General features: G+C 42.1%; 1 protein-coding gene across 9 annotated transcripts; it reads right to left on the bottom strand.

Moving 5' to 3' along the window:
- Positions 1-3426: 3426 nt before the first annotated feature.
- Positions 3427-26603, bottom strand: LOC123997995 (intercellular adhesion molecule 1-like). 9 transcript variants are annotated; one of them, XR_006832209.1, is made up of 10 exons: positions 26245-26364; positions 24196-24241; positions 14601-14873; positions 14188-14514; positions 7039-7089; positions 6099-6128; positions 5874-5948; positions 5684-5729; positions 4264-4690; positions 3427-4106 (listed from the first exon to the last, which is right to left on the bottom strand). XR_006832209.1 is itself a non-coding variant. In XM_046302779.1 (9 exons), exons 1-9 carry the CDS (start codon positions 26424-26426, stop codon positions 4666-4668), a joined length of 885 nt encoding a protein of 294 aa, XP_046158735.1. In that variant the 5' UTR covers positions 26427-26603; the 3' UTR covers positions 4130-4665. The 9 variants fall into 9 exon arrangements, 8 of the variants coding, with proteins under 8 accessions (XP_046158735.1, XP_046158731.1, XP_046158732.1 ...); XM_046302779.1 differs by lacking the exons at positions 3427-4106; positions 26245-26364 and adding an exon at positions 26415-26603 and having other exon boundaries at positions 4130-4690; XM_046302775.1 differs by lacking the exon at positions 3427-4106 and having other exon boundaries at positions 4130-4690.
- Positions 26604-26999: the final 396 nt, after the last annotated feature.

Here is a 26999-nt window from a genome sequence, read left to right on the forward strand (position 1 = left end):
CTGCAGGGGAGGAGCTCTACAACACACTGACCTTTGACTCAGGAAGGGAACACTTTCCACCCCAGACTGCTCTCCTCTCTGGGACCATCTGTTACTGTGTCATGGGTCCCCTCCAAAGCCAGTGTAACTTAGTTTCCTATATTTGGTCTCTCGTTCATTTTTGTGCCACGTATCCCAAAGTATGTGCGTATATTTAAAAGGGCATTCTGCAGTTGCTAAATCCATTTCTGGATGTACTCATTGATTCTTGAATAATATATATGCCTCAGCTTAGTTCAACTGTCGTGCCCCATCAGAACCCAAAACATAAGCTTGTTTTATGCCAATGTTAGCAAACAAAGTATGTTTAAACAAATGCTATATAGCCTCAAAACATGGTTAAAACTATGATTTTGATATCACGGATAGTCAGTCCTTGCATCCATAGCTCATAGCCTATGAATTTGAGAATGGTTATATTTCTCCGGCCCCATGCCTCAGTTTTTTACCAAAATAGGTAGAGAACGCTTTATTGTTTCAACTACAGATTATGCCTTTATGCATGGGACACATAGCAACATTTGGAATCAAAGTTTTGTCATTGGATTCTATTGATAAACCCTGAAGCCAATGAATGTGACCAAATGTGACAAATAACCTTTTGTCCAATGGCATATTTTTCAAGAAAAACAAGTATTGCTAAAAGTCATTTGTAATTGTTCCGACAGGTTTCTCCGCTCCGATGCCAAACTAAACTGTATTCAGAGTTGATTTGGTGCATTCAGAACAGGCTTTTTTTTGCATGAGAAAAACAAGTTTAATCCACCCTAAACCAACCCAGTCCTCTCTAAATTTCCCCATTCAACTCTGTGACATATCCTGTCCTTGGCCTCTTAGTGACAACAGAAAATACAGTTGAAAGATAAAGCTCTCCCATCTTCTCAACCTCTGAAGGGGAAAAAGGGAAAAGAAATGGGTGGAAAAAGCCAGTCAGGTCTGTTTGAACATTCACTTGAGGTGGAGAATTAATCAACTTTAGTGAATGATGTTTTCTTTTCAACTCGCCCCGTTCTCTTTTTTTTTAAAATGCTTTTGTTCAAAACGTCAACCACATCACCGATTGTAAATTGCTCTCGGATGGCTGAGGAAAGTCTGATTTGAATGGTTTATAGTACGGGGATGGGGACGGGGATGGGGATGGGGACGGGGACGGGGACCGGAGACCGGGGACCGGGGGATAGAGAGGATAAAATAAAGTGTGGGGGTAGGTAGGGTGGGATGTGAGTGGGGAAATACCCACCATGCCCATGTTTCATTCATACTGAGTACAGGGCCGCTCCACCATCGCTCCCTGGCTCTACTTTCATTTAAATGGAAATCAATCGTGCCCCGTGAACAAAAGCTTTAGGGCCGAGGTGCTGGCTGGCTTATTTCTTACTCTGCATTACAGAGAAAGGATATTTTTTGGCAGGGGTCAGAGGAGAGGGGGAGGTGGACATTATGTGCTTCGGCATGACAGGGCTATTCATTTGTTGCGATATCATGAGGGAACAAGGGTTGTTGTGAGTGTGTGTGAATTACACCCACAATCAAGTCGTGTTGAAATAACTGGGTCTGTCTAAACAGCATGCGCACTGTCTTTCTCCACTCAACCTTACCGCTGTGATGTCATCAGCTGGGGATGGGCTTGGCTCCAGGCTGTACAGAAACACCTGTGTAATTAGCGCCTCCATTTCATTTTGTGTTATCTGGTTCACTCAATCATAATTGTCCCAATCTGTTTAAGTTGATGAAATTCAATTATTAGCTGGTGCTGCTAATAGTGAGAAACAGATTCTAAATGCATACGGTGTGGTATATGTGTGTCTGCACTCTGCAGGTGTTTGTGGGGTTTGATTGAAGCATCACAACTAGCCCAGTAAGCATTTCTTAGATGTAGTCTAGCTCTGACAGCATTTCAAAAGGAGAATAATTTGACATACATTTAAAAGAACAAAACAACTTTCACTTACCCTTTGTTTACTGACCACAGTCACATTCAAGAAAGCCTTTTTCCCTACTCAGAAATAGCATGAGAAATACCCTTCACCTGCAAAGCAGATGTTGTGGTTACGAGTCTGCGACTAGTCTCGCTATAAGATGAGGTTTGCATAGAACAGTTTTTCTTGTTCACGATACAAAGAACATCTAAGAACCGTTCAAGCAAGCATGTTGAATAAGCCATGAACCAAACAAAGTGCAAAAATCCTAAAAGAATTGGTTTGACCTGTGTAATGCTCTGTACATTCAGCTACACTTGCACATCTCAGTGGCATTATGCTCCTTCAAAGCCACAAAGCATTGCTATTGTGAATGCATCAAAACTGATTGTCCTCCATTTATTTCTTCCAGGCCTTACACTGAAAAGGGTATGAAATGTTCAAATATTGGGAAAAAATATTGGATTTTCAAAAGAGCTCCATGGGCTTTTTCAGCTGTGCAAAAGTTTCTCTAGGCCCATTTTTTTCATCTAATCTTTATTTTTTTGTCAAGAGAAAGCACTATCGAGTTCAGCCAATCCTTGACACTGTCAGACATGGCTCCCCAAGAGCCTTAACTTATTATACAAAAGTACTTACACCACCCCCTCTCCCAAAAAACTGTTGTGCATTCTGTCTTTTGATGAAAATAGGAAAATGTATCAACCAGCAGATTTTGTTTGATGAGCTAGATGCATTTCAGGGATGATGTGTCCTCTGCACAGCAATACGTTATGCAAATGTCTTCCCAAAAATTATTTTCTTTGAAAAGTAGCTTGGTGTATTATTATATTGTTATGAAATGTCCTATTGTAAAATCAATATTCAAATGATAGTTTAGTCTTTTAGTTAAGCACACGTCTTCATCAGTACTCATAATCAATGCTGATAAACCCTGTACATTCTGTTTGCTCAGGATCATTAACAGTTTGTAGTGTACAGCAGCGAAGTGTTTCGACAATGCTCTATATCTCATCCATTCCTATGTCTATGCATCTGAGTGTGTTTTAGAATAACTAGACCTGCACTAAAAGTGTCATCTTGCTGTTCTACTTGTACTGTAGGTTTCAACAGCCCACACATTCTCCAATCATTCAATTTGGACTAGCATTACTTATGTTCTGTATATGGCTCTTCTATATCATGGATTATGACTATTTTTACATTAAATGTGTTCTGCTATGCTTGGTCTCAACGTGAATACTTCACGATATGCCATATGGACACAGAGCTGGTACACTATATGGCATAATCCAGAGTTTTGCTCATTTAAATTGTAAATTGTACAATGAAAAGCCACTAAGAAGCTTAAAATAACTTTCTACTAAAACATGTTGTCAGTCTGTTTTCTGAGTAAAGAACATGCTGGAACTACTGACCATCTGTTTTCTTTGTGAGTTATACAATACAGGAAAGGGAAGTGAACAGGTTTTATTTTTACATCCTGATAACTTTAGAGGTATTTTGAAGATTAACAGATAGTGGAATGTTTTTCAGGGCCATTTTATTCATGAGGCTTATTGTATGAGGCTTGGCCGTTTCTGAGGTAATGATTTTAAACGATTTCATAGAAACAGCTTGGCTAGAGTTGAGCAGGCTGTTCGATAGAGGAGGTGGAAACCAGAATTCAAACATGACTCATCTTGTCATTATCCAGCCAGACTCGCAATTAATGTTAATTTCAAAGTTGAATTCGGTAATGGAAATAACATTTAACAAAGACTAACAAGAAAATAATGCCCCTATTCTTCACTTGTCAGCGTGACTCATTTGTCCATGGTTTATTCTGGAGTTTTTAATTTTCTTTATTCTCTCTCCACCTCTCTGTTCTGTTATAAGGACAATCATGTGGCCAGTGACACTTTGCTTCTTGAAAGTCCAATATCTTGAAAACTTGACTGTTGACATGCAAAACATTGGATCTGTATTAACAGTGCATTAATGAAAATAATTAAGGAATTTCCATTTAAAGGTAGAACAGAGAAGCTTCTCAGACACCTATGTCTGTATTGTGCCTTTGGCATGTAGTATTGGCAATTCCCTACCCGGAACCAGAGGGACTGTTCCGTTAGATGAGGCTGTCAGAGGCATGATGGACCTCCATAATATCTGTGGAAATGAGACCATGAACAGGACATGTATGTGATTTATTAGAGAAAATGTCATCCACGTTGGTGACAAATCTACAGATAAAATCAACATGAAATCTGTGAAAAGCTAGGCATGAAATTTGCTGTCTGGGATATGAGAAAAAAAGGATCAATACCTCTTCCGGTGCTCTTGGGGGCGCCTCTGAGCTACGTAACATCTACAGTATGTATTCTGTAACATTTTGTAAGCATTTGAAAATATACATTAAAACATGATTGCCAAAGTATAATAAAACTTGCATTCAAAACTACAGGTAAGTCTTTAGAAGAGTGAGGGAGGGGTAATTTCATAATGTTGGGTGAGTCTCACTTGCAGTCTGTGGGAAAGGCACATGAAACACATCTCACGTTCTTATCTCTGAAATGAGAGCTGCAGAGTTTTGTCCAACAACGTTTTCACACACACATACACACGCACATGGCCGATAAGGTCTGTTGCATCAGTGTTGTTTCACCATGTCCCTCTGATGAACTCTTCTGGTGTCTTGAGGCCACTCAGTAACACGTTTGTTCCCTCACTACTCTCTGGCCACTTGGTACGACCTGGGAAAAAACACATGACGTCAATTAATGAAATGTCCGATTATCCAGGGTCAATTCATGTAAAGTCAGATTATCCAGGGTCAATTCATCTAAAGTCAGATTATCCAGGGTCAATTCATCTAAAGTCAGATTATCCAGGGTCAATTCATCTAAAGTCAGATTATCCAGGGTCAATTCATCTAAAGTCAGATTATCCAGGGTCAATTCATCTAAAGTCAGATTATCCAGGGTCAATTCATCTAAAGTCAGATTATCCAGGGTCAATTCATCTAAAGTCAGATTATCCAGGGTCAATTCATCTAAAGTCAGATTATCCAGGGTCAATTCATCTAAGGTCAGATTATCCAGGGTCAATTCATCTAAAGTCATATTATCCAGGGTCAATTCATCTAAAGTCAGATTATCAAATTTAAATTAATCAAACATTGATTATTCTAACATCAATTCATCAAACAATGAAAACAAATATTTACAGAACTGTACATGGCTGACGAACCAATCGAATACAGCCAAACAATGCTTTAAGCCATTTGTCAACAATAGGATCTAAGTCAGCAATCCATTCAGTGATTATGACTGATGTCAAGACTGACTTTAGACACTTCCTCTATACAGTGATTTATCCATGTTCATAGTACTGTATCTACATAAACTCATCTAGGCACACAGATACTCACTCATGGTATAGATAGAATACAGTAGCATTCAATACCAACACAGAATGATATCCCTAAACATTGCAACCCAGCTGGTCCACTTGGCTTTTTACGTTGTCCCTTTATAGTCAGTCACTTCACTGGAACACCTCCATTACAAATTCTGGTGCATGATTGGGCCTGTGTTCCATAATGAGGTCAGAGCCACAAAAGCGTTACCACAGTTGTGTCAGTTGTAGTATGTGAAGCTGAAGGTGACGTGTGTGGTTGGGTGTATACTGGATGTGTGCCTGAGTGTGTGTCACATTGATATAAGTGGCTATAGAGGACTACTCACTTCCCTGTGCCCACATGACACCTAGGCATCCGGCATACTTTATCACCTGTGTGATAGAGAACGAGAGAGAAAGAAAGAGTGGAAGACAATAAGAGTGATAGAAAGAGCTGTTTTTATGATAACAGTACAGTACCAACAGCGTGAATACAACAAAGCAAAGAGACACGGAGGGTAAATGTTTTCTACTCACAGCTAATGACTATAATACCCAGGATGAAGAGCGTTGCAGCCAAAGACAGACCGACAACACGGAGGAAGTAGTAGTCTGAGCACAGACACAGTGACACATAGATGAGTCTATTACCATGTGATTGTAACCCATGTTTGGAGGCATTGTGGTATTGATAAGTGGATATTAGCTGCTTGGTTGATCATTATATTTGTGCACATCGGAAAAAAAGTCAGATCCTCTTACCATAATTGAATGGTTCATCCCACCTTGCATCTGTGATCAAAGAAAAATACAATATCACTACTTGAATTGTGTGTTTTTAGAGCATAATAGGTGTAGCCTATATTCCTGCAACAAAGAGGTGGGAACAACAACACAATGAGATGACAACAGAGCGATCTGGTCCAGTTGATGTGTTGTTGAAGCCACATCTCAACCCTTACGTAAGCCTGCACAGGGACACACTCGGAGACTTCTTATCTCGTACATCAGCCACAATCAAGCATTAATCTGAGGACAAGTTAGAGACAGCGAGCTGAGGTGCTCTGTTTCTGTTTCACAACTCCTCTAAGGGTTTTGTTTGGGAGACGGGGAATTGTGATACTGTCAAATGTGCTGTGAGATAACGTTAACAAAAAAACAAAAAAAAACTCCAGATTTAAGGAAAAGTTAGGCTAGGAAAGGTCTTTGCTACCCCAGGCAACAAGAGGAGCGATGGTTCTCTGTCAGCATTTTGAGTCCTTATCTCTGTCACATGGACCTGTACATAATTACTTCTCATTAAATTCCAGGTGCATTCCTTTTATGTAACTCTCACTTTTTTTAAATAGAATTTCAGCATATTTCAATGGCACGACTCTCATAGGAAATCGGGTCAGTCTAATTACACGTTTTAAAGCGTATCAGTAGTGTCCTTGTCAAGTGCTGCAAAATCCACTGCCTGTCCATCTTAACGAGAAAGGGGAATGTAACATTTGCTAATTACAGAGCTAATTCGATTTGAAATTGCATGCACCCTTGACGTGAAAGACAGAACTGGTTATGGGAGATTCTTCATAGCAAAGTTTCCATTCACTATAGCTGTGTTGTAGTGTTTTTCAGGGATTACCAATATGGGTGTTTATTTTTCTGGGAACAGGTAATTCCAACATGTCAAGGAGGGAATATAAGGTTTGTTGTTTACCTGCGGTGGTTAAGGACTTAGCCGTGGGTGTTGTCGACTTGTTTGTGTGAGCTGAGGAGAAAAAGCTCACATTTTGAGAATTCTCACTGGTCAATTGGATATCTGTGTTTCTTAGGTAGATAACCTCAGTGCCTGATTGAAATCAATACTAAAGTTATAACTTTTTAAATATATTATTGTTTGTTTTGTGCTTCTGTCTGGGCTGACTAGTTAGATCGCAACAGGTAACTTTAGCATCTGGGTGGAAGGTGAGAGTTAGCTGTTTATGTGTTAACACAGCGAGTTCTACATTGCCTCTTTGCCGGAGCAATTTTGATTGGTATAAGTTATGATTTCAGATTTACAGTGAGGGAAAAAAGTATTTGATCCCCTGCTGATTTTGTACGTTTGCCCACTGACAAAGAAATCGTCAGTCTATAATTTTAATGGTAGGTTTATTTGAACAGTGAGAGACAGAATAACAACAAAAAAATCCTGAAAAACGCATGTCAAAAATGTTATAAATTGATTTGCATTTTAATGAGGGAAATAAGTATTTGACCCCTCTGCAAAACATGAATTAGTACTTGGTGGCAAAACCCTTGTTGGCAATCACAGAGGTCAGACGTTTCTTGTAGTTGGCCACCAGGTTTGCACACATCTCAGGAAGGATTTTGTCCCACTCCTCTTTGCAGACCTTCTCCAAGTCATTGAGGTTTCGAGGCTGACGTTTGGCAACTCGAACCTTCAGCTCCCTCCACAGATTTTCTATGGGATTAAGGTCTGGAGACTGGCTGGGCCACTCCAGGACCTTAATGTGCTTCTTCTTGAGCCACTCCTTTGTTGCCTTGGCCGTGTGTTTTGGGTCATTGTCATGCTGGAATACCCACCCACGACCCATTTCCAATGCCCTGGCTGAGGGAAGGAGGTTCTCACCCAATATTTGACAGTACATGGCCCCGTCCATCGTCCCTTTGATGCGGTGAAGTTGTCCTGTCCCCTTGGCAGAAAAACACCCCCAAAGCATAATGTTTCCACCTCCATGTTTGACGGTGTGGATGGTGTTCTTGGGGTCATAGGCAGCATTCCTCCTCCTCCAAACACTCTGAGTTGAGTTGATGCCAAAGAGCTCCATTTTGGTCTCATCTAACCACAACACTTTCACCCAGTTGTCCTCTGGATCGTTCAGATGTTCATTGGCAAACTTCAGACATGCATGTATATGTGCTTTCTTGAGCAGGGGGACCTTGCGGGCGTTGCAGGATTTCAGTCCTTCACGGCGTAGTGTGTTACCAATTGTTTTCTTGGTGACTATGGTCCCAGCTGCCTTGGGATCATTGACAAGATCCTCCCGTGTAGTTCTGGGCTGATTCCTCACCGTTCTCATGATCATTGCAACTCCACGAGGTGAGATCTTGCATGGAGCCCCAGGCCGAGGGAGATTGACTGTTCTTTTGTGTTTCTTCCATTTGCAAATAATCGCACCAACTGTTGTCACCTTCTCACCAAGCTGCTTGGCGATGGTCTTGTAGCCCATTCCAGCCTTGTGTAGGTCTACAATCTTGTCCCTGACATCCTTGGAGAGCTCTTTGGTCTTGGCCATGGTGGAGAGTTTGGAATCTGATTGATTGATTGCTTCTGTGGACAGGTGTCTTTTATACAGGTAACAAAGTGAGATGAGGAGCACTGCCTTTAAGAGTGTGCTCCTATTCTCAGCTCATTACCCATATAAAAGACACCTGGGAGCCAGAAATCTTTCTGATTGAGAGTGGGTCAAATACCTATTTCCTTAATTAACATGCAAATCATTTTATAAGACTTTTGACATGCGTTGTTATTCTGTCTCTCACTTTTCAAATAAACCTACCATTAAAATTATAGACGGATCAATTCTTTGTCAGTGGGCAAACGTACAAAATCAGCAGGGGATCAAATACGTTTTTCCCTCACTGTATATAGCAGAGAAATTATACTAAGATTTCATAGCCTCTAAGGTTTTGTATAAGTTGTTGGGAAAGAGCTGACTTGTGTAAAAAGGTACATTGTTTACAGTGAATAGAATGTTGGAAGCCTTGGGAGTTTTCAACAATGGGAGCTTTAGAATGTTGAAGAAATCTCTTTACAGTGGATGAAGTTGTTTTAGGAGAACAGCAAGTTTAGTAGTTTAAAAAGTATAAATTACATTTTTACATTTACATTTAAGTCATTTAGCAGACGCTCTTATCCAGAGCGACTTACAAATTGGTGCATTCACCTTATGACATCCAGTGGAACAGTCACTTTACAATAGTGCATCTAAATCTTAAAGGGGGGGGGGGTGAGAGGGATTACTTATCCTATCCTGGGTATTCCTTAAAGAGGTGGGGTTTCAGGTGTCTCCGGAAGGTGGTGATTGACTCCGCTGTCCTGGCGTCGTGAGGGAGTTTGTTCCACCATTGCGGGGCCAGAGCAGCGAACAGTTTTGACTGGGCTGAGCGGGAGCATACAGTCGACGCTATCAACTGCCTTTTCTCTCGTGCCTTTTCTCTCAGGAGAGTGACAGGAGTCCACGTGGAGTGAGCATGGAGAGAGATCCATTCCAAACTTCTCATGTTGCTGGTATACTGCTTGGCAAATGGACAAGACATAAGGGGTGGTAAAGGTGGATCCGGCCCAGGTGAGACATCAGTCTGTTTGGGGAAACTCTGATTATTCCTCAGACATTGGGAGATTATCATAGGCCATCCACTTTGAACATGTGCCATTGGGAAGTCAAACTTTAAAGCTGAAAATGAAGAAAGATTGAGTGCCAGGGAAGGGGGTGGTCAACTGTGCCCATAATTGATTAGGCTTGTCCATTTACATTACATTTACATTTAAGTCATTTAGCAGACGCTCTTATCCAGAGCGACTTACAAATTGGTGCATTCACCTTATGACATCCAGTGGAACAGCCACTTTACAATAGTGCATCTAAATATTTTAAGGGGGGAGGGGGTGAGAAGGATTACTTTATCCTATCCTAGGTATTCCTTAAAGAGGTGGGGTTTCAGGTGTCTCCGGAAGGTGGTGATTGACTCCGCTGTCCTGGCGTCGTGAGGGAGTTTGTTCCACCATTGGGGAGCCAGAGCAGCGAACAGTTTTGACTGGGCTGAGCGGGAACTGTACTTCCTCAGTGGTAGGGAGGCGAGCAGGCCAGAGGTGGATGAACGCAGTGCCCTTATTTGGGTGTAGGGCCTGATCAGAGCCTGGAGGTACTGAGGTGCCGTTCCCCTCACAGCTCCGTAGGCAAGCACCATGGTCTTGTAGTGGATGCGAGCTTCAACTGGAAGCCAGTGGAGAGAGCGGAGGAGCAGGGTGACGTGAGAGAACTTGGGAAGGTTGAACACTAGACGGGCTGCGGCGTTCTGGATGAGTTGTAGGGGTTTAATGGCACAGGCAGGGAGCCCAGCCAACAGCGAGTTGCAGTAATCCAGACGGGAGATGACAAGTGCCTGGATTAGGACCTGCCCGCTTCCTGTGTGAGGCAGGGTCGTACTCTGCGGATGTTGTAGAGCATGAACCTACAGGAACGGGCCACCGCCTTGATGTTAGTTGAGAACGACAGGGTGTTGTCCAGGATCACGCCAAGGTTCTTAGCGCTCTGGGAGGAGGACACAATGGAGTTGTCAACCGTGATGGCGAGATCATGGAACGGGCAGTCCTTCCCCGGGAGGAAGAGCAGCTCCGTCTTGTCGAAGTTCAGCTTGAGGTGGTGATCCGTCATCCACACTGATATGTCTGCCAGACATGCAGAGATGCGATTCGCCAACTGGTCATCAGAAGGGGGAAAGGAGAAGATTAATTGTGTGTCGTCTGCATAGCAATGATAGGAGAGACCATGTGAGGTTATGACAGAGCCAAGTGACTTGGTGTATAGCGAGAATAGGAGAGGGCCTAGAACAGAGCCCTGGGGGACACCAGTGGTGAGAGCGCGTGGTGAGGAGACAGATTCTCGCCACGCCACCTGGTAGGAGCGACCTGTCAGGTAGGACGCAATCCAAGCGTGGGCCGCGCCGGAGATGCCCAACTCAGAGAGGGTGGAGAGGAGGATCTGATGGTTCACAGTATCGAAGGCAGCCGATAGGTCTAGAAGGATGAGAGCAGAGGAGAGAGAGTTAGCTTTAGCGGTGCGGAGCGCCTCCGTGATACAGAGAAGAGCAGTCTCAGTTGAATGACTAGTCTTGAAACCTGACTGATTTGGATCAAGAAGGTCATTCTGAGAGAGATAGCGGGAGAGCTGACCAAGGACGGCACGTTCAAGAGTTTTTGAGAGAAAAGAAAGAAGGGATACTGGTCTGTAGTTGTTGACATCGGAGGGATCGAGTGTAGGTTTTTTCAGAAGGGGTGCAACTCTCGCTCTCTTGAAGACGGAAGGGACGTAGCCAGCGGTCAGGGATAAGTTGATGAGCGAGGTGAGGTAAAGGAGAAGGTCTCCGGAAATGGTCTGGAGAAGAGAGGAGGGGATAGGGTCGAGCGGGCAGGTTGTTGGGCGGCCGGCCGTCACAAGACGCGAGATTTCATCTGGAGAGAGAGGGGAGAAAGAGGTCAGAGCACAGGGTAGGGCAGTGTGAGCAGAACCAGCGGTGTCGTTTGACTTAGCAAACGAGGATCGGATGTCATCGACCTTCTTTTCAAAATGGTTGACGAAGTCATCTGCAGAGAGGGAGGAGGGGGGGGGGGGGAGGATTCAGGAGGGAGGAGAAGGTGGCAAAGAGCTTCCTAGGGTTAGAGGCAGATGCTTGGAATTTAGAGTGGTAGAAAGTAGCTTTAGCAGCAGAGACAGAGGAGGAAAATGTAGAGAGGAGGGAGTGAAAGGATGCCAGGTCCGCAGGGAGGCGAGTTTTCCTCCATTTCCGCTCGGCTGCCCGGAGCCCTGTTCTGTGAGCTCGCAATGATAAATGTTATCAAAAAGTTGTATGAAAGAAACTTAAGATAGAATGGCATTTCTATCTTAAACGGTGTAAGAGGAGTGGTGTTCCAAATAACTATAACAAGTCAGAAATAAGTGGTATATCCTTTAAATTGTGGCATTTAAATATTTTACTAAAGTGAATAGGTGAAATATTGTCAAAAGTACAGTCATGGCCAAAAGTTATGAGAATGACACAAATATTAATTTCCACAAAATTTGCTGCTTCAGTGTCTTTAGATATTTTTTGTCAGATGTTACTATGGAATACTGAAGTGTAATTACAAGCATTTCATAAGTGTCAAAGGCTTTTATTGACAATTACATGAAGTTGATGCAAAGAGTCAATATTTGCAGTGTTGATCCTTCTTTTTCAAGACCTCTGCAATCTGCCCTGACATGCTGTCAATTAACTTCTGGGCCACATCCTGACTGATGGCAGCCCATTCTTGCATAATCAATGCTTGGAGTTTGACAGAATTTGTGGGTTTTTGTTTGTCCACTCGCCTCTTGAGGATTGACCACAAGTTCTCAATGGGATTAAGGTCTGGGGAGTTTCCTGGCCATGGACCCAAAGTATCGATGTTTTGTTTCCCGAGCCACTTAGTTATCACTTTTGCCTTATGGCAAGGTGCTCCATCATGCTGGAAAAGGCATTGTTCGTCACCAAACTGTCCCTGGATGGTTGGGAGAAGTTGCTCTCGGGGGATGTGTTGGTACCATTCCTTATTTATGGCTGTGTTCTTAAGCAACATTGTGAGTGAGCCCACTCCCTTGGCTGAGAAGCAACCCCACACATGAATGGTCTCAGGATGCTTTACTGTTGGCATGACACAGGACTGATGGTAGCGCTCACCGTGTCTTCTCCGGACAAGCTTTTTTCCGGATGCCCCAAACAATCGGAAAGGGGATTCATCAGAGAAAATGACTTTACCCCAGTCCTCAGCAGTCTATCCCCTGTACCTTTTGCAGAATATCAGTCTGTCCCTGATGTTTGTCCTGGAGAAAGTGGCTTCTTTGCTGCCCTTCTAGACACCAGGCCATCCTCCAAAAGTCTTCGCCTCACTGTGCGTGCAGATGCACTCACACCTGCCTGCTGCCATTCCTGAGCAAGCTCTTTACTGGTGGTGCCCCGATCCCGCAGCTGAATCAACTTTAGGAGACGGTCCTGGTGCTTGCTGGACTTTCTTGGGCTCCCTGAAGCCTTCTTCACAACAATTGAACCGTTCTCCTTAAAGTTCTTGATGATCCGATAAATAGTTGATTTAGGTGCAATCGGACTGGCAGTAATATCCTTGCCTGTGAAGCACTTTTTGTGCAAAGCAATGAAGACGGCACGTGTTTCCTTGGAGGTAACCATGGTTGACAGAGGAAGAACAATGATTCCAAGCACCACCCTCCTTTTGAAGCTTCCAGTCTGTTATTCGAACTCAATCAGCATGACAGAGTGATCTCCAGCCTTGTCCTCGTCAACACTCACACCTGTGTTAACGAGAGAATCACTGACATGATGTCAGCTGGTCCTTTTGTGGCAGGGCTGAAATGCAGTGGAAATTATTTTTTAGGATTCAGTTCATTTGCATGGCAAAGAGGGCCTTTGCAATTAATGGCAATTCATCTGATCACTCTTCATAACATTCTGGAGTATATGCAAATTGCCATCATAGAAACTGAGGCAGCAGACTGAAAATGTACATTTGTGTCATTCTCAAAACCTTTGGCCACGACTATACATATTTCACCGTAAATAACTACAGTCAGACTACTACACTTTTAGTCATAAGAAATTATAAAAAAGTTTTAGGCTATTATTTTGCATCTAGTGGAAGAAGTCTAGAAGTTTGTTAGTGTTGACAAATTGAGGCTGGTATAGTAGAGGCAGTGACTGTTTTATAAATAGTTGACAGTAGCCTTTAGTGGGGGACTAGGATGTAGTAAGTAACCCAGAAGTACTAGTAGCAGTGCATTGCAGTAGTAATTCTGAATGTTTTAGGTAGGTAGGCCATGGGTTAGCTATAGTAAGTGGAGTCACTATTGTAGTTTGGTTAGTGAGTGTGGGAGTTGTTATAGTGGGTTAGTTTAGTGGGTTGGGGTGAGCTGTGTGGCATGATCAGTTTTATGTGCTCCCCCAGTGGTATAATCTGATTGGTAGAAGATAGTATGTGGAATAGAATAATCCCTCAGCCCATTAACAAGTCCCTTTATTCCACCAACCCCCAAAAGGAAACAAACAGACTTACAGTAAACAGTAACATTAAGAGGTTTTGATGACAAGGCAGTAGGTTTCGGTCCCTCTGGTCCCAGGTCCAGCTCTGCCTCACATCTGTACTCTACTTCACCCTCATATCTCTTGTGGGTGATGGTGATAGTGGAGGACATATTCACTAGTTCCTTTGTGGAGTCATTAAACGTTTGAGTCTCTATAGTTTCATTGCCTTTGTACCACCTCACAACCAGGTTCTGTAGAGGAGCGATGTTCTGGATGTCGCACTGCAGCTGGTACTCCTTCCCCTCCATCATTGGACCAGAGTGGCTCAGAGGAGAGATAGACACGCTGTCTGGAGTCTCTAGAGACAAAATAGTTACACATAGTGAAATATAATGGATTTTACTGACAAAACTCACAAATATAAGAAAAAGAAAAACAACTTACTGTAGAGAATGACAGGGAGAATCTCAGTACACTGACTTTCATTTTGTAGATTGATGTAGCATTTAGGTTCTATTGTCCAGTCCATGAGGCTTCCCACAGTCCAGGTGACAAAGCTGACATTTTCTTGCAAACCTATACCTCCGAACGTGACCTCCCACCCCATCCCCTCGGGGTCTGTGGATGTGGTGCAGTTGACTGAGACGGAGTCTCCATATCTCACCACTACTCTGGGAGGGTTGAGCTCAACAGGACAGGAGGCATGTGTAGGCACACCTACAGTTCAGAGCATGACAGAGACCATAATCATATCATTTACTTTTTCAAGCAGACTTATTTTTTGTTTAAAGCTATATCCCAAGTATAGGTCTAGAATACAGAACAAATGAAAAATAGGTTACATGAATTGCCTTTTTCAGAAGGCAGTTTCTAATCAGTAACGTTAAAGCAGCAAAATGCAACTTCTTGGGCGACCTGACCAAATTCACATAGATATGTGAGTTATACTGTAGGTCTGTCATTCTTCATTGAAAGCAGGTCTAAGAAGTGGTAGATCAGTTCTGTGTGTGCTATATATACGGTTCCGGTTTTCAAGTTGAGTTTTTGCATCTTTTACTTTGAGTTTTGTACACCAGCTTCGAACAACTGACAATACAAGATTTGTGGCTGTGGAAAATATAAAATATAATTTCACATCGGTTTAGATGGTTAAATGATTCTCTACAGTATACAGGGCATTCGGGACGTATTCAGACCCCTGGACTTTTTCCACATTTTGTTACGTTACAGCCTTATTCTAAAATTGTTTAAATTGTCTTTTCCCCTCGTCAATCCACACACATTAACCCATAATGACAAAGTAAAACATTTTTTTAGAAATGTTTGCTAATTTAGGAAAATATAAAACTGAAATATCACATTTACATAATTATTCAGACCCTTTACTCAGTACTTTGTTGAAGCATTTAGCCGCGATTACAGCATTGAGTCTTCTTGGTTATGACACTACAAGCTTGGCACACATATATTTGGGGATTTTCTCTCATTCTTCTCTACAGATCCTCTCAAGCTCTGTCAGGCTGGATAAGGAGCATTGCTGCACAGCTATTGTTAGGTCTCTCCAGATATGTTCAATCGGGTTCAAGACCGGGCTCTGGCTGTGCCACTCAAAGACATTCAGAGACTTGTCCCAAAGCCACTTCTGTGTTGTCTTGGCTGTGTGCTTAGGTTCATTGTCCTGTTGAAAGGTGAACCTTTGCCACGGTCTGAGGCCCTGAGCATTCTGGAGTAGGTTTTCATGAAGGATCTCTCTGTACTTTGCTCTGTTCATCTTTGCCTCGATCCTGACTAGTCTCCCAGTCCCAGCTAATGAAAAACATCCCCACAGCATGATGCTGCCACCACCATGCTTCACAGTAGGGATGATGCCAGGTTTCCTCCAGATGTGATGCTTGGCATTCAGGCCAAAGAGTTCTCACATGGTTTCATCAAACCAGGAGAATCTTGTTTCTCATGGTCTGAGAGCGTTTAGGTGCCTTTTGGCAAACTCCAAGCAGGCTGTGCCTTTTACTGAGGAGAGGCTTTCGTCTGGCCACTCTACCATAAAGGCCTGATTGGTGTAGTGCTGCAGAGATGGTTGCCCTTCTGGAAGGTTTTCCCATCTCCACAGTGGAACTCTGGAGCTCTTTCACAGTGACCATCGGGCTCTTGGTCACCTCCCTGTCCAAAGCCCTTCTCCCCCTATTGCTCAGTTTGGCCAGGCAGCCAGCTCTAGGAAGATTCTTCGTGGTTCCAAACTTCTTCCATTTACGAATGATGGAGGCCTCTGTGTTCTTAGGGACGTTCAATGCTGTAGAAATGTTTTTGGTATACTTCCCCAGATCTGTGCCTCTACACAACCCTGTCTCGGAGCTCTACGGGCAATTCCTTCGACGCCATGGCTCGGTTGTTGCTCTGACGTGCACTACCAACTGTGGGAACTTATATAGACAGGTGTGTGCCTTTCCAAATTATGTCCAATCAATTGAATGTACTACAGATGGACTCCAAGTTGTAGAAACATCTCAAGGGTGATCAATGGAAACAGGATGCACCGGAGCTCAATTTCAAATCTCATAGAAAAGTGTCTGAATACTTATGTAAAGAAGGCATTTCCATTTTATTTTACACATTTGCAAACATTTCAAAAAACCTGTTTTTGCTTTGTGGTATGTGGTATTGTGTAGTAGATTGCTGTGGATTTTTTCTATTGAATCAATTTTAAAGTAAGGCTGTAATGTAACAAAATGTGGAAAAAGTCAAGGTGTGTGAATATTTTCAGAAGGCATTGTAATGTTGACTATTAGAATATCAACACAAAGCCTACTCTTTTTTTATTAACTGAATTTACTTACCAGAGGAGAAGGACAGGAAACCCAAGACTCTAATATTTGTGTAAACTGTTCAAAATTATCTTCTGTGGGTGTCACCAAGTAGGCTGATACCCTATATCATGAGTGCACAATCCCTAGGTTAGACATTACAGTGCACTATGAATGTTCAATACGCACAATAAGCTGACTGGTTAGGTAATTTGTCAAATTAACAAATTATTGTATTTTGTTTAATTTAAAACAACATTCCAACTTTTTTTTGCCTAATCTAGTCCAAATATGGCATGATTCCACTATTTGTATCAGTTTACATCAGTTTCAATGCAGGGCTTTTTTTGAAGGCAAACTGACGATTCTACTATTGTGGCTAATTGTTATTGTGGCTCAGTTCACATAGGTGCTACAGTACATGGGGTCGCTATTACAGTTTGGCTTGTGTCAGTGGGGCTTCTCATAATGGGTTAGTTTAGTGGGTTGGGTTAAGCTGTGTGGCATAATCAGTCTTATTTGCTCCCACAGTGCTATAATTTTATTGGTAAAATATATTTCTGTTCTGATTTCAGATCTGAAAAGCAGAAAACTAGAAGATTTCATATGCTCTACGTTTTTGTCCAAATTGTTGGGAAAGTGGGCATTAATGTAGTTCTGAAAAGTTGGGAGAAAGTTGTCAAAGTTGTTACTGAAACAGCTGTATCATTTGACTGGTAGAATATATTCTATTCTGATTTAACATTTGTATATCAGAGAAGTAGACAATGATATCATACGCTTTACGTTCTTGTCTAACTTGGGAAAATGGTCAAAATGGCAGTATTTTCAAAAGTTTGAGAGGAAAAGTACTTGATGCTTTTACTAAAACAGCTCCATTGTTTGATTGGTAGAAGATATTTATGTTCTGATATCAGAATTGAATTGCAGAAAAGTAGAATGATATGTCATACCATCTACATTTGTGTCTTATTTGCTGGGAAAGTGGTCAAAATTTTAGTTGTTTGTAAAAATTGAGAGGAAAAGGAAGTTGATTTGATAACAAACAGATATATCGTTTGATTGGTAGAAGATATTTCTGTTCTGATATCAGATCTAAATAGGAGAGAAATAGATTAAGATTTTGTTTTGTCTAGCTTGTTGAGAAAGTGGTCAAAGTAGCTGATTTGTGTCAAAAGTCACATTGTTTACAGTGAATAGAATGTTGTAAGTCACAGTTTCAGAATGGGAGTTTTTAAAGAGTCACTGCCTTTAAAAATTCATTTGAAAATGGCCTTTGTGGTATTGATATGAGTCACAAACAGTTATTATTGTGTCAAATAGACTACAAAGTGTAAATAGGATAATTTTGGTCATAAAGTCAGTCTCGTCTGCGACAGAGTTTGGAACACCCGTGCGTTACAACAGGTAAATGAAAGTTGGGTTTTGAGTTGATGATGTCCATTTGCCCACTAACATAGTGTGAACAGCTGTGGTGATTGCTCTCCATTCAATATAATAGACAGTGAGAAACACCTTAGTTAGATGTAAAATTGCTAACTAAAACATCTTTGGCAAAAACTTCAAATTTATTACAGATTTCTTCAGTTATCTTAGATTCATTCAATAGGCTTCCATAGTCTATAGTGTCTCATGGGGGACAAAAATAATTAACCAAACATGAAATCGGTGAGAAAACACCGGTAAAACTGAAATCTCGTTTTTCAAATGAGCAACAGAAAAACACACTTGCCAATCGGAATGTTCAGTGGCTATTTAACAATGGGAGCTTTAGAATGTAGAAGAAATCCCATTAAAGTGGATGAGGTTTATTAGAAGCTTAATAGGTTAAAAGGTATAAATGGTTTCAAAAAGTTGTATACAATCACACTGGTCCTGACCAGCCTGCACGTTTTAAAGGTTGAATGGCGTTTCTATCTTAAACGGTGTAAGAGGAGTAGTGTTCCAAATAATAAGTACAAATTCTTCTGTCGCAAGTTCCATTAATGAAATAGTCAGAAATAAGTAATACATTACTAAAAGTGTGATTTATTTCACAAGTCACAGTAACTCCTCAAAATGATTACAGTAACTGAACCAAAGCTAGTTTAAGGAGGAGGACAAAGTAATTACAAACATTGGTGAGCTTGCTGCTCATGGTATACGGCCACTGATTTCCATTCATCCTGCCGGTGAAAAAGATTTAAAAGAAGGTCCTATTATTAAGAGTGAAGTCCTTGAGATTAACGGGGAGATGTGGCAGGTGGAAAGATACAGAGAAATAGGAAATAGCCCCATGTGACATCACCTAGAAATGACAAAGAGTCACTTCCACCAGTGGATTGGGGTGTGTGGTGGCAGGGCTCTGAGCAAGGGACCCTGTTGACAGAAAACTAATGGCTTTTCAACTATTACACAAACAAAACAGTTGGGTGAAACCTAAACAACACATTACAAGACAGTCAGAAGCACAAAACATGGCTACTGCTGAAATTATTCTCCACAACAATTGAGTAATATATTCCTAGCAGCAGCCAGGGTTGAGAATGTGTCCACACACAGCCAGAGGGAGGGAGGGACAATGGGACGGAGTTTTTTCAGCTAACAACAAACGTTCCCACAACTTTAGAGAACATTCCCTTAAGAGTGTCATTAGGCCATTTTAAGTAATGTTTTCATAGGACTGTTCTGGTGAAGTGCAAGGAATGTTTCCAAGAAACAATTGCCTTACTGTCAAATATAACTTACCCAGAATGGGGTTACCATGTTCTCAGAATGAAAGATATCAATGTTCTAGACACGTTTCATGGTATGGTTGCAAGAACATTCATGTGTCCAGTTTTCTGTGTTATGAGACTATTCCATCAACGTCCCACCAAACATGGTTGCCATGTTCTCAGAACATAAGATATTGTTCAAGACACTTTTCATGGGAACGTTGCTGGAACATTTCTGTGTATCAGTTGTCAGGATGTCACCTGATGGTCCCAAATAAATGTCCCCTGCCGTGGAATAATCAGAATTGGTTGGTAAGATGTTTTATATTCATCACATGTTTATACGTAACTTCTCATCAGAAGGGTATTTTTGTATAATACTGTGGCAGGGTTGCAGTATCTGTTCTATGTCAAGAGTAAGTTGCATGGGCTGCAGAGAGGGGAGATGTCAAAGTGTCATCAAGCGTGTATCTCTTGGCTCCACAATGTCTGTGTGCCAGTCAGTGTGTCTCTGTGATCTTGTCAAGATAGGATGGATTTGATATGTGCCTGTTGATATGGAGGATTGGTTTATGGTTCTGGGGTTTGAGTAAGGAGACAAAGCTGAACGATTTATTATGTCTATGCTGTCTGACTATGTGTGTTCTTTGCTGTTAATGCAGTTGCATTGTAATGGGGCTCTCAGATAATTCACTGAGAGACACTGAATTACCTGAGAGTCACAGGATTGTGATAGAGCTCATATAATTAAAGATGGATTTTGATAACTAACTCTGACTTGTGTGTGTGGTTTGCTCCCATGATTTGGTAAATAGAGGAAATTTCCACGACACCCCCCCCCCCCTAAAAAGTTGAATTACACATGTTAATGTTGTAGTCAATCAAGGGCCTAAATGGGGAACCACTGATAGCTCTTTGTCTATTGTGAACGTGAGGGATACTCACACACACAGTGCATTTAACATAGTGCTTTTAACTTACATGTTTTACACACTTTAAAATAGATGATTACATTGTGATTGTGCATTTACACAATAATTATTCGACATGGGATTTGAACTCACAACCTCTTGGTTCACGGTACTGTGATCTCAATGATTGGATTGACTTCAGTATTTTAAGAGCTTTTTCTATAGTTGTCTAATGTTGTTGGGGCATGTTAAGCTGTTTAAATGATATTCCTGAATTAATATGATCAATTATATAGTTTTGGTACTTTTATCAGAGCTGAGATTTACTCCAAAGTGCACTCAACTTATTGCGTACACCTATTGAGCTGTTTCATCTACATGAGTGCCAAAGGAGGAGGGGTTAAGGTTTCTTTTGGACAGAGCCTAACTATACTGTACCAAAAGTAAATCATAGGAACTCAGTTGGGGTCTCAACTTACTATTGAGAATAAAAATAGTAGTATACACAAGGTGCAATTTTAGTTTTGTGTAAGCAGTTTTTCTCTTGTTATGTCAGTCACTGACAGTCACTAAATGATCCCATGTCAGCATATATATTTTGTTAAATCTAGCGGCCAGCTGTCTAAACTTGTAGTAATCATTGATTTTGTTAGTCAACTCTCACTCAAATACACTAGAAGTCCAAAAGTCAAATATCTCATTCCAAAATCATGGGCATTAATATGGAGTTGGTTTCCCTTTTACTGCTATAACAGCCTCCACTCTTCTGGGTAGGCATTCCACTAGATGTTGGAATATTGTTGAGGGGACTGGCTTCCATTCAGCCAGAGCATTAGTGAGGTTGGTCACTGATGTTGGGTGATTAGGCCTGGCATGAGTCAGCATTCCAATTCATCCCAAAGGTGTTCGATGGGGTTGACGTCAGGGCTCTGTGCGGGCCAGTCAAGTTATTCCACACCGATCTCGACAAACCATTTCTGTATGGACCTCGCTTTATATATGTGGGCATTGTCATGCTTAAACAGGAAAGGGCCTTTCCCGAACTGTTGCCAAAAAGTTGCAAGCACAGAATCATCTAGAATGTCATTGTATGCTGTAGAGTTAGGATTTCCCTTCACTGGAACTAAGGGGCCTAGCCCAAACCGTGAAAAACATCCACAGACCATTATTTCTCCTCCCCCAAAATTTACAGTTGGCACAATGCATTGGGGCAGGTAGCGTTCTCCTGGTATCCGCCAAATCCAGATTTGTCTGTCAGACAGTCAGATAATGAAGCGGGATTCATCACTCTAGAGAAAGTGTTTCCACTTCTCCAGATGGCTGCGAGCTTTACACCACTCCAGCCGAAGCTTGGCATTGCGCATGGTGATCTTAGGCTTGTGTGCGGCTGCTCCGCCATGGAAACCCATTTCATGAAGCTCCAGATGAACAGTTCTTGTGCTGACGTTGCTTCCAGAGGCAGTTTGGAATTCGGTAGCGAGTGTTGCAACAGAGGACAGGAGATTTTTACACACTACGTGCTTCAGCACATGGTGGTCCCGTTCTGTGAGTTTGTGTGGCCTACCACTTCGCGACTGAGCCTTTGTTGCGCATATATTTTTCCACTTCACAATAACAGCACTTACAGTTCACTGGGGCTGTTCTAGCAGGGCAGAAATTTGACGAACTGACTTGTTAAAAAGGTGGCATCCTATGACGGTGCCATGTTGAACGTCACTGAGCTCTTCAGTTAGGCCATTCAACTGCCATTGTTTGTCTATGGAGATTGCATGGCTGTGTGCTCGATTTTACACACTTGCAGGCAACGGGTTTGGCTGAAATAACCACATTTGTTAATTTGAAGAGGATCTACATACTTTGTGTATATAGTGTATGTCAAAGTGTGTCAAATACTTAAGTTTACTTTTCGCAAGTATCACTTGCGAACAGACAAGGAGCTATCAGTGGTTCACCAATCAGGGCCTTGATTGGCTCGGTAACGCCAAAACATGCTGAAAAGGTTCGCAGAAGGTTTTTTCCCACAAAGATAGAATGTTACCCTAACTTACGGAAAACTGGACACTCAAACATTAAAGGAACATTAAGGGTAACATCATAAAAACATTATCTCTCCCTAGAATTGTTAGCTGGGTAGATAGATTGGTGTGAATTTAGTGCAGCGTTGTTATGAAGGGGCTGCTCTGGCCAACACAGATGTGGCTTTTCCTGGCCCTGAGAGACGGGAGAAGCAGGCCTTTGTACACACTCTGCTCCCCATCAATACCTTCCAATTAACTACTCTGTGATGAATCGCTACAAGCTCACTATGGGCCCACTGGTTTCCCACAAGCAAATGTGATTAGAACTTAATCTATTTTCTATCAGGGAAATCGGTTCTGTTGCTGAATCCCTGTGAGGTAATTTGAGATATTTACAATGTGGTTCAGAGGAGAGATGTCACTGAAAAAACTGTGGCTCGGGACTGTTTAGACCCCTAGGGGTCTGCGGAGGTGCTGCAGGTGGTCTGCAAAAATATATGGCAAAAATGTAGAGGTTTTTATGAATGTCATTTGCAACAACAGACTGAACAATTTTTTAAATACATACCTACTTTAGAAAAGGGGGGAATATATTATTTTTTAAATACATACCTACTTTAGAAAAGGGGGGAATATATTATTTTTTAAATACATACCTACTTTAGAAAAGAGGGGAATATATTATTTTTTAATGATGTCTTTATTTCTCAACTTCTAATATTGAGCAAATTAAACTCATTGGAGCTCATTACACTCCCTGGAGTATCTGACATAGGCTTTGAAAAAACTCCAGAGAGTACCAGTCGCGGTGAATGACGCTAGCTGCTGGCAAGCTTTCTTGACTTGGACAAACATTTCTGTCAACAAATTGCTAACCTTTGTTTAACCAGCTAAACAGCTGCTACCAACATGTACTGTATGTGGAGTAGGGCTGGCACATCTGTCGTATAATAATCATCACAATTATTGTTATACATTTATTTTAGGAGAAGGGAGAGATTGAACTTTATATTCAAGTAGATATAGCTCACCCAATAGCAGTTTTCATTTTACATGGAGAGAGTAGATTAGTAATCATTTTACGAGCAGAACGGCACAGTTGGGAGGAGAAGCTTGGTTTCCAAAAGTTTGAGGTGGTCAAAACCATTTGTTTTTGAGACAATTATGAACTGTGGCCATTTGATTTGATTATTACATTTAATTGTTACCCAAAATTCTACAATCGTCGCAGCTCTAGCTTGGAGTTACCTTTCTAACTAATAGGCTATGATAGAGTTTACACTTTTTCCAATTATAATGTGTTGGGGTCAAAATAATGAAAACCTATCTACCAAATGTATTCATTTTGAAATGTTGATTACTTGTCCTTCTCATTATCATTCACCGGATGATAAGACAAAACATCTGAAGAAAAAAACATGTTTTGCTAACATATAATGGGGGTCCCTGGGCAAGGAAAGGTGCAGACCCCTGGTTTACACATATTAGTTTGAGATGAGAAAGGGAGAGAGTGTGTATACAGTACGTTTATAAATGAGAACAGTGTGTGTGACCGTCGGTGCACGCATGTGTATGTGTGAGAGAGAAATAAATGGTTATTTTTTATGACTTACCTGGTAGTGTGAGAAACAGACATATTGCCATCCAGCTCAGCTGAATCTGAAAGACAGAGCACGTGAAGAAGTGAGAGATAGATGTGAGTGAGAGATTCATTGTGGTACAGAGTTTCAGCAGGGTCTGTAATTAATACAGCATTAAGCTGACTACTACTTCAGCTGGAAATCTGCAAGATAAGCAAAGGCCCTTAGGCAGCACAGGTGACACTGCAATGAATACAGATCACTTAGAGGCAGCCACACAGGCACATCTGCTATACCCACAATAGATTACAACAGACACATGACAACCACACATCTATCAACCTTCATTAACGCCCTGCTTGTTTGTGTGCTCCCGCTGCACGTAAACACACACTCACTAATGTTCTCTCTGCCCATTATAGTGCTGAGTAACAGGTTTCAGAAGCAGCCCCTATATTTACAGTAGCTGTAATAGTTTTGTAATGATTCCCTAATGGTTTTCTAATGGTACTCTACACAACGAGACAGACACTAAGAGCTACTGTGTGGAACAAGGGATGCGTTCATGTAGGCCCATGACTTATATCTGTATAAAGAGGAAGTAGCCGTGTTACTGGTTTTATGTCAGTCACTGAGGCTACATGTGTCACACCCTGTACTGTATCACATGTCTTGTGATTGTCTCCACCCCCCCCCGAGGAGCTGCTTTTCCCTGGTGTATATATCCTTGTGTTTCCTATCTCTCTGTGCCAGGTCGTCTGGTATGTTTTTCAAGTCAACCAGCGGGTTCCCAGTACCCCTGCTTCTATCCTCTTTTGCTAGTCCTCCCGGTTTTTGACCATTGCCTGTTTTCTGGAATCTGTACCCGCCTGCCTGACCATTCTGCCTGCCCTGACCTCCTGGACTCTGAACTGGTTTTGACCTTTTGCCTGTCCACAACCATTTTCTTGCCTACTCCTTTTGGATTGTTTAATAAATATCAAGACTCAAACCATCTGCCTCCCATGTCTGCATCTGGGTATTGCCTTGTGCCCTTATAACATGTCTTTTGAAACACAGGAAAATGTACTCATAGCGTTTGTTTCTACCACTTCTCACCCCCACACCAAAGTGCAGTCAAGCACATTTTTCACACAATGAAGATGGCTGACAATCTCAAACGAAACGTATAATATGATATACAAACTGGATGAGTGCACTCACATTTTCTAAACCATGGAATTATACTGAAGCCCTGTTTCCATTTTTCCAACTGAAAGCCATGATTTCTGTATAGTTACACATATCACACAGCACATGGCCCTAATTTAGCTGAGGGGGAAGTTTGAGGTCGCTGCGATCACATATACTGTAAATCATTTCTGAACTCCTTAGTGTTGCCAACAAAACAATCTAGTTGCAGAATGAGGATCTGTCATAACAGCAACACTTACAGCAATCAGCTGCTACTCTCAGCACTTTCTCTGAGACACACAACTACTGTACAGGGTCATAACAGCTTTTTCTAATTGCTCTTCATCTGCACCATATGGTAATCATAGACATAAAATAACAGGCAAACAAGTAAACACATTCACTCTGAGTAGAATCGCAATCACCCTGACAACCTTTTAGTTCTGACAAAAAGCAGTAGTGTATACAGATAAATAACATGAGTAAACCAACGAGGAACCCAAGGATTACTTGTTCTAGAGGGATGGAGAGCAGGGAGCGAGGTGGATGAAGGCAGGAACGGAGGAAGGCAGAGGAGTGTTTTGGTGTTGTATCAGTACCTAGCTGAGATCCCCTGACCTATTCTGATGGCAGCATGTCCTGAGGGGAGGCGGTGACAGGTGAGCGTCAGTGGGCATCATGAGGCTTGACAGCTCAGATTAGCGGGTCACGCCAGTCCTAATTTCACTCTGAAGCCTCTGAAGCATATGTCAGGCAAGGGCCTGTTCGCCTGGGGCTGTCCCAGCCTCCCTACCAGACTGTCTCTCACCCAGCCTCCCTACCAGACTGTCTCTCACCCAGCCTCTCTACCAGACTCTCTCGCCCCTCTAACCCCCTGTCTGACCGTCTCTATCTCTCTCACTCACTCACCCATTGTCTGTTTATCTTTCTGTGTATCTGTCTGTTTGTCCGTCCATCTCGAACATCCGCCACAGGCTCTCTCACTTCACATATCTTACCCTCTCCCTTTCTCATGAGTGCCGATGTCCCTCGCTTACTCCTCTCCTCTTTGAGTCCCAAATGAAAGTCATTCAGCTCACCTTGGTGTCCATCCTGAGTTGTCGCGTAGTTCCAGAGCTCGTTCCAGAGCAGCATGCACGGTCTCATTCCTCTATGTGTCAGTCAGGAACCATTAAGAACCGTTAGTCGACCACACCCTTCTGCTCATGACCTCCTTGTTCCATATCTTGCGCACTACACTTTTTTTTTCTCTCACCCGCTCTTTCTCTCTCTCTGTTTGCTGGCTCTCACATGTGGGCCACGTCACTTCCTTTTTTGTTCTGTCTTCCAGACTAGTCTCTCTCACTGTCAGTCAGTCTGCCTCAATCGTCTCTGTGTTCGTGGTTCTCGTCTGTCTGTCTTATAGCCTGACGGCTGGTGTTTGTCTATCTGTCTGTCTCTCTATTTCTCTCTGTTTGTGTTTGCTTGTCTTTGTCTGCTTGTCTCTCTTTTTGACAGCTTCTCTCCATATCTGTGTTTTTCCATGTCTCTCATTTTGACAGCCTCTCTCCCTGTCTACATGTCTCTCTTTTTGACAGCCTCTCTCCCTGTCTACATGTCTCTCTTTTTGACAGCCTCTCCCTGTCTACATGTCTCTCTTTTTGACATCCTCCCTCCGTGTCTAC

The sequence above is a fragment of the Oncorhynchus gorbuscha genome, linkage group LG15 (assembly GCF_021184085.1).
Source record: "Oncorhynchus gorbuscha isolate QuinsamMale2020 ecotype Even-year linkage group LG15, OgorEven_v1.0, whole genome shotgun sequence".
Classification (NCBI taxonomy): domain Eukaryota; kingdom Metazoa; phylum Chordata; class Actinopteri; order Salmoniformes; family Salmonidae; genus Oncorhynchus; species Oncorhynchus gorbuscha.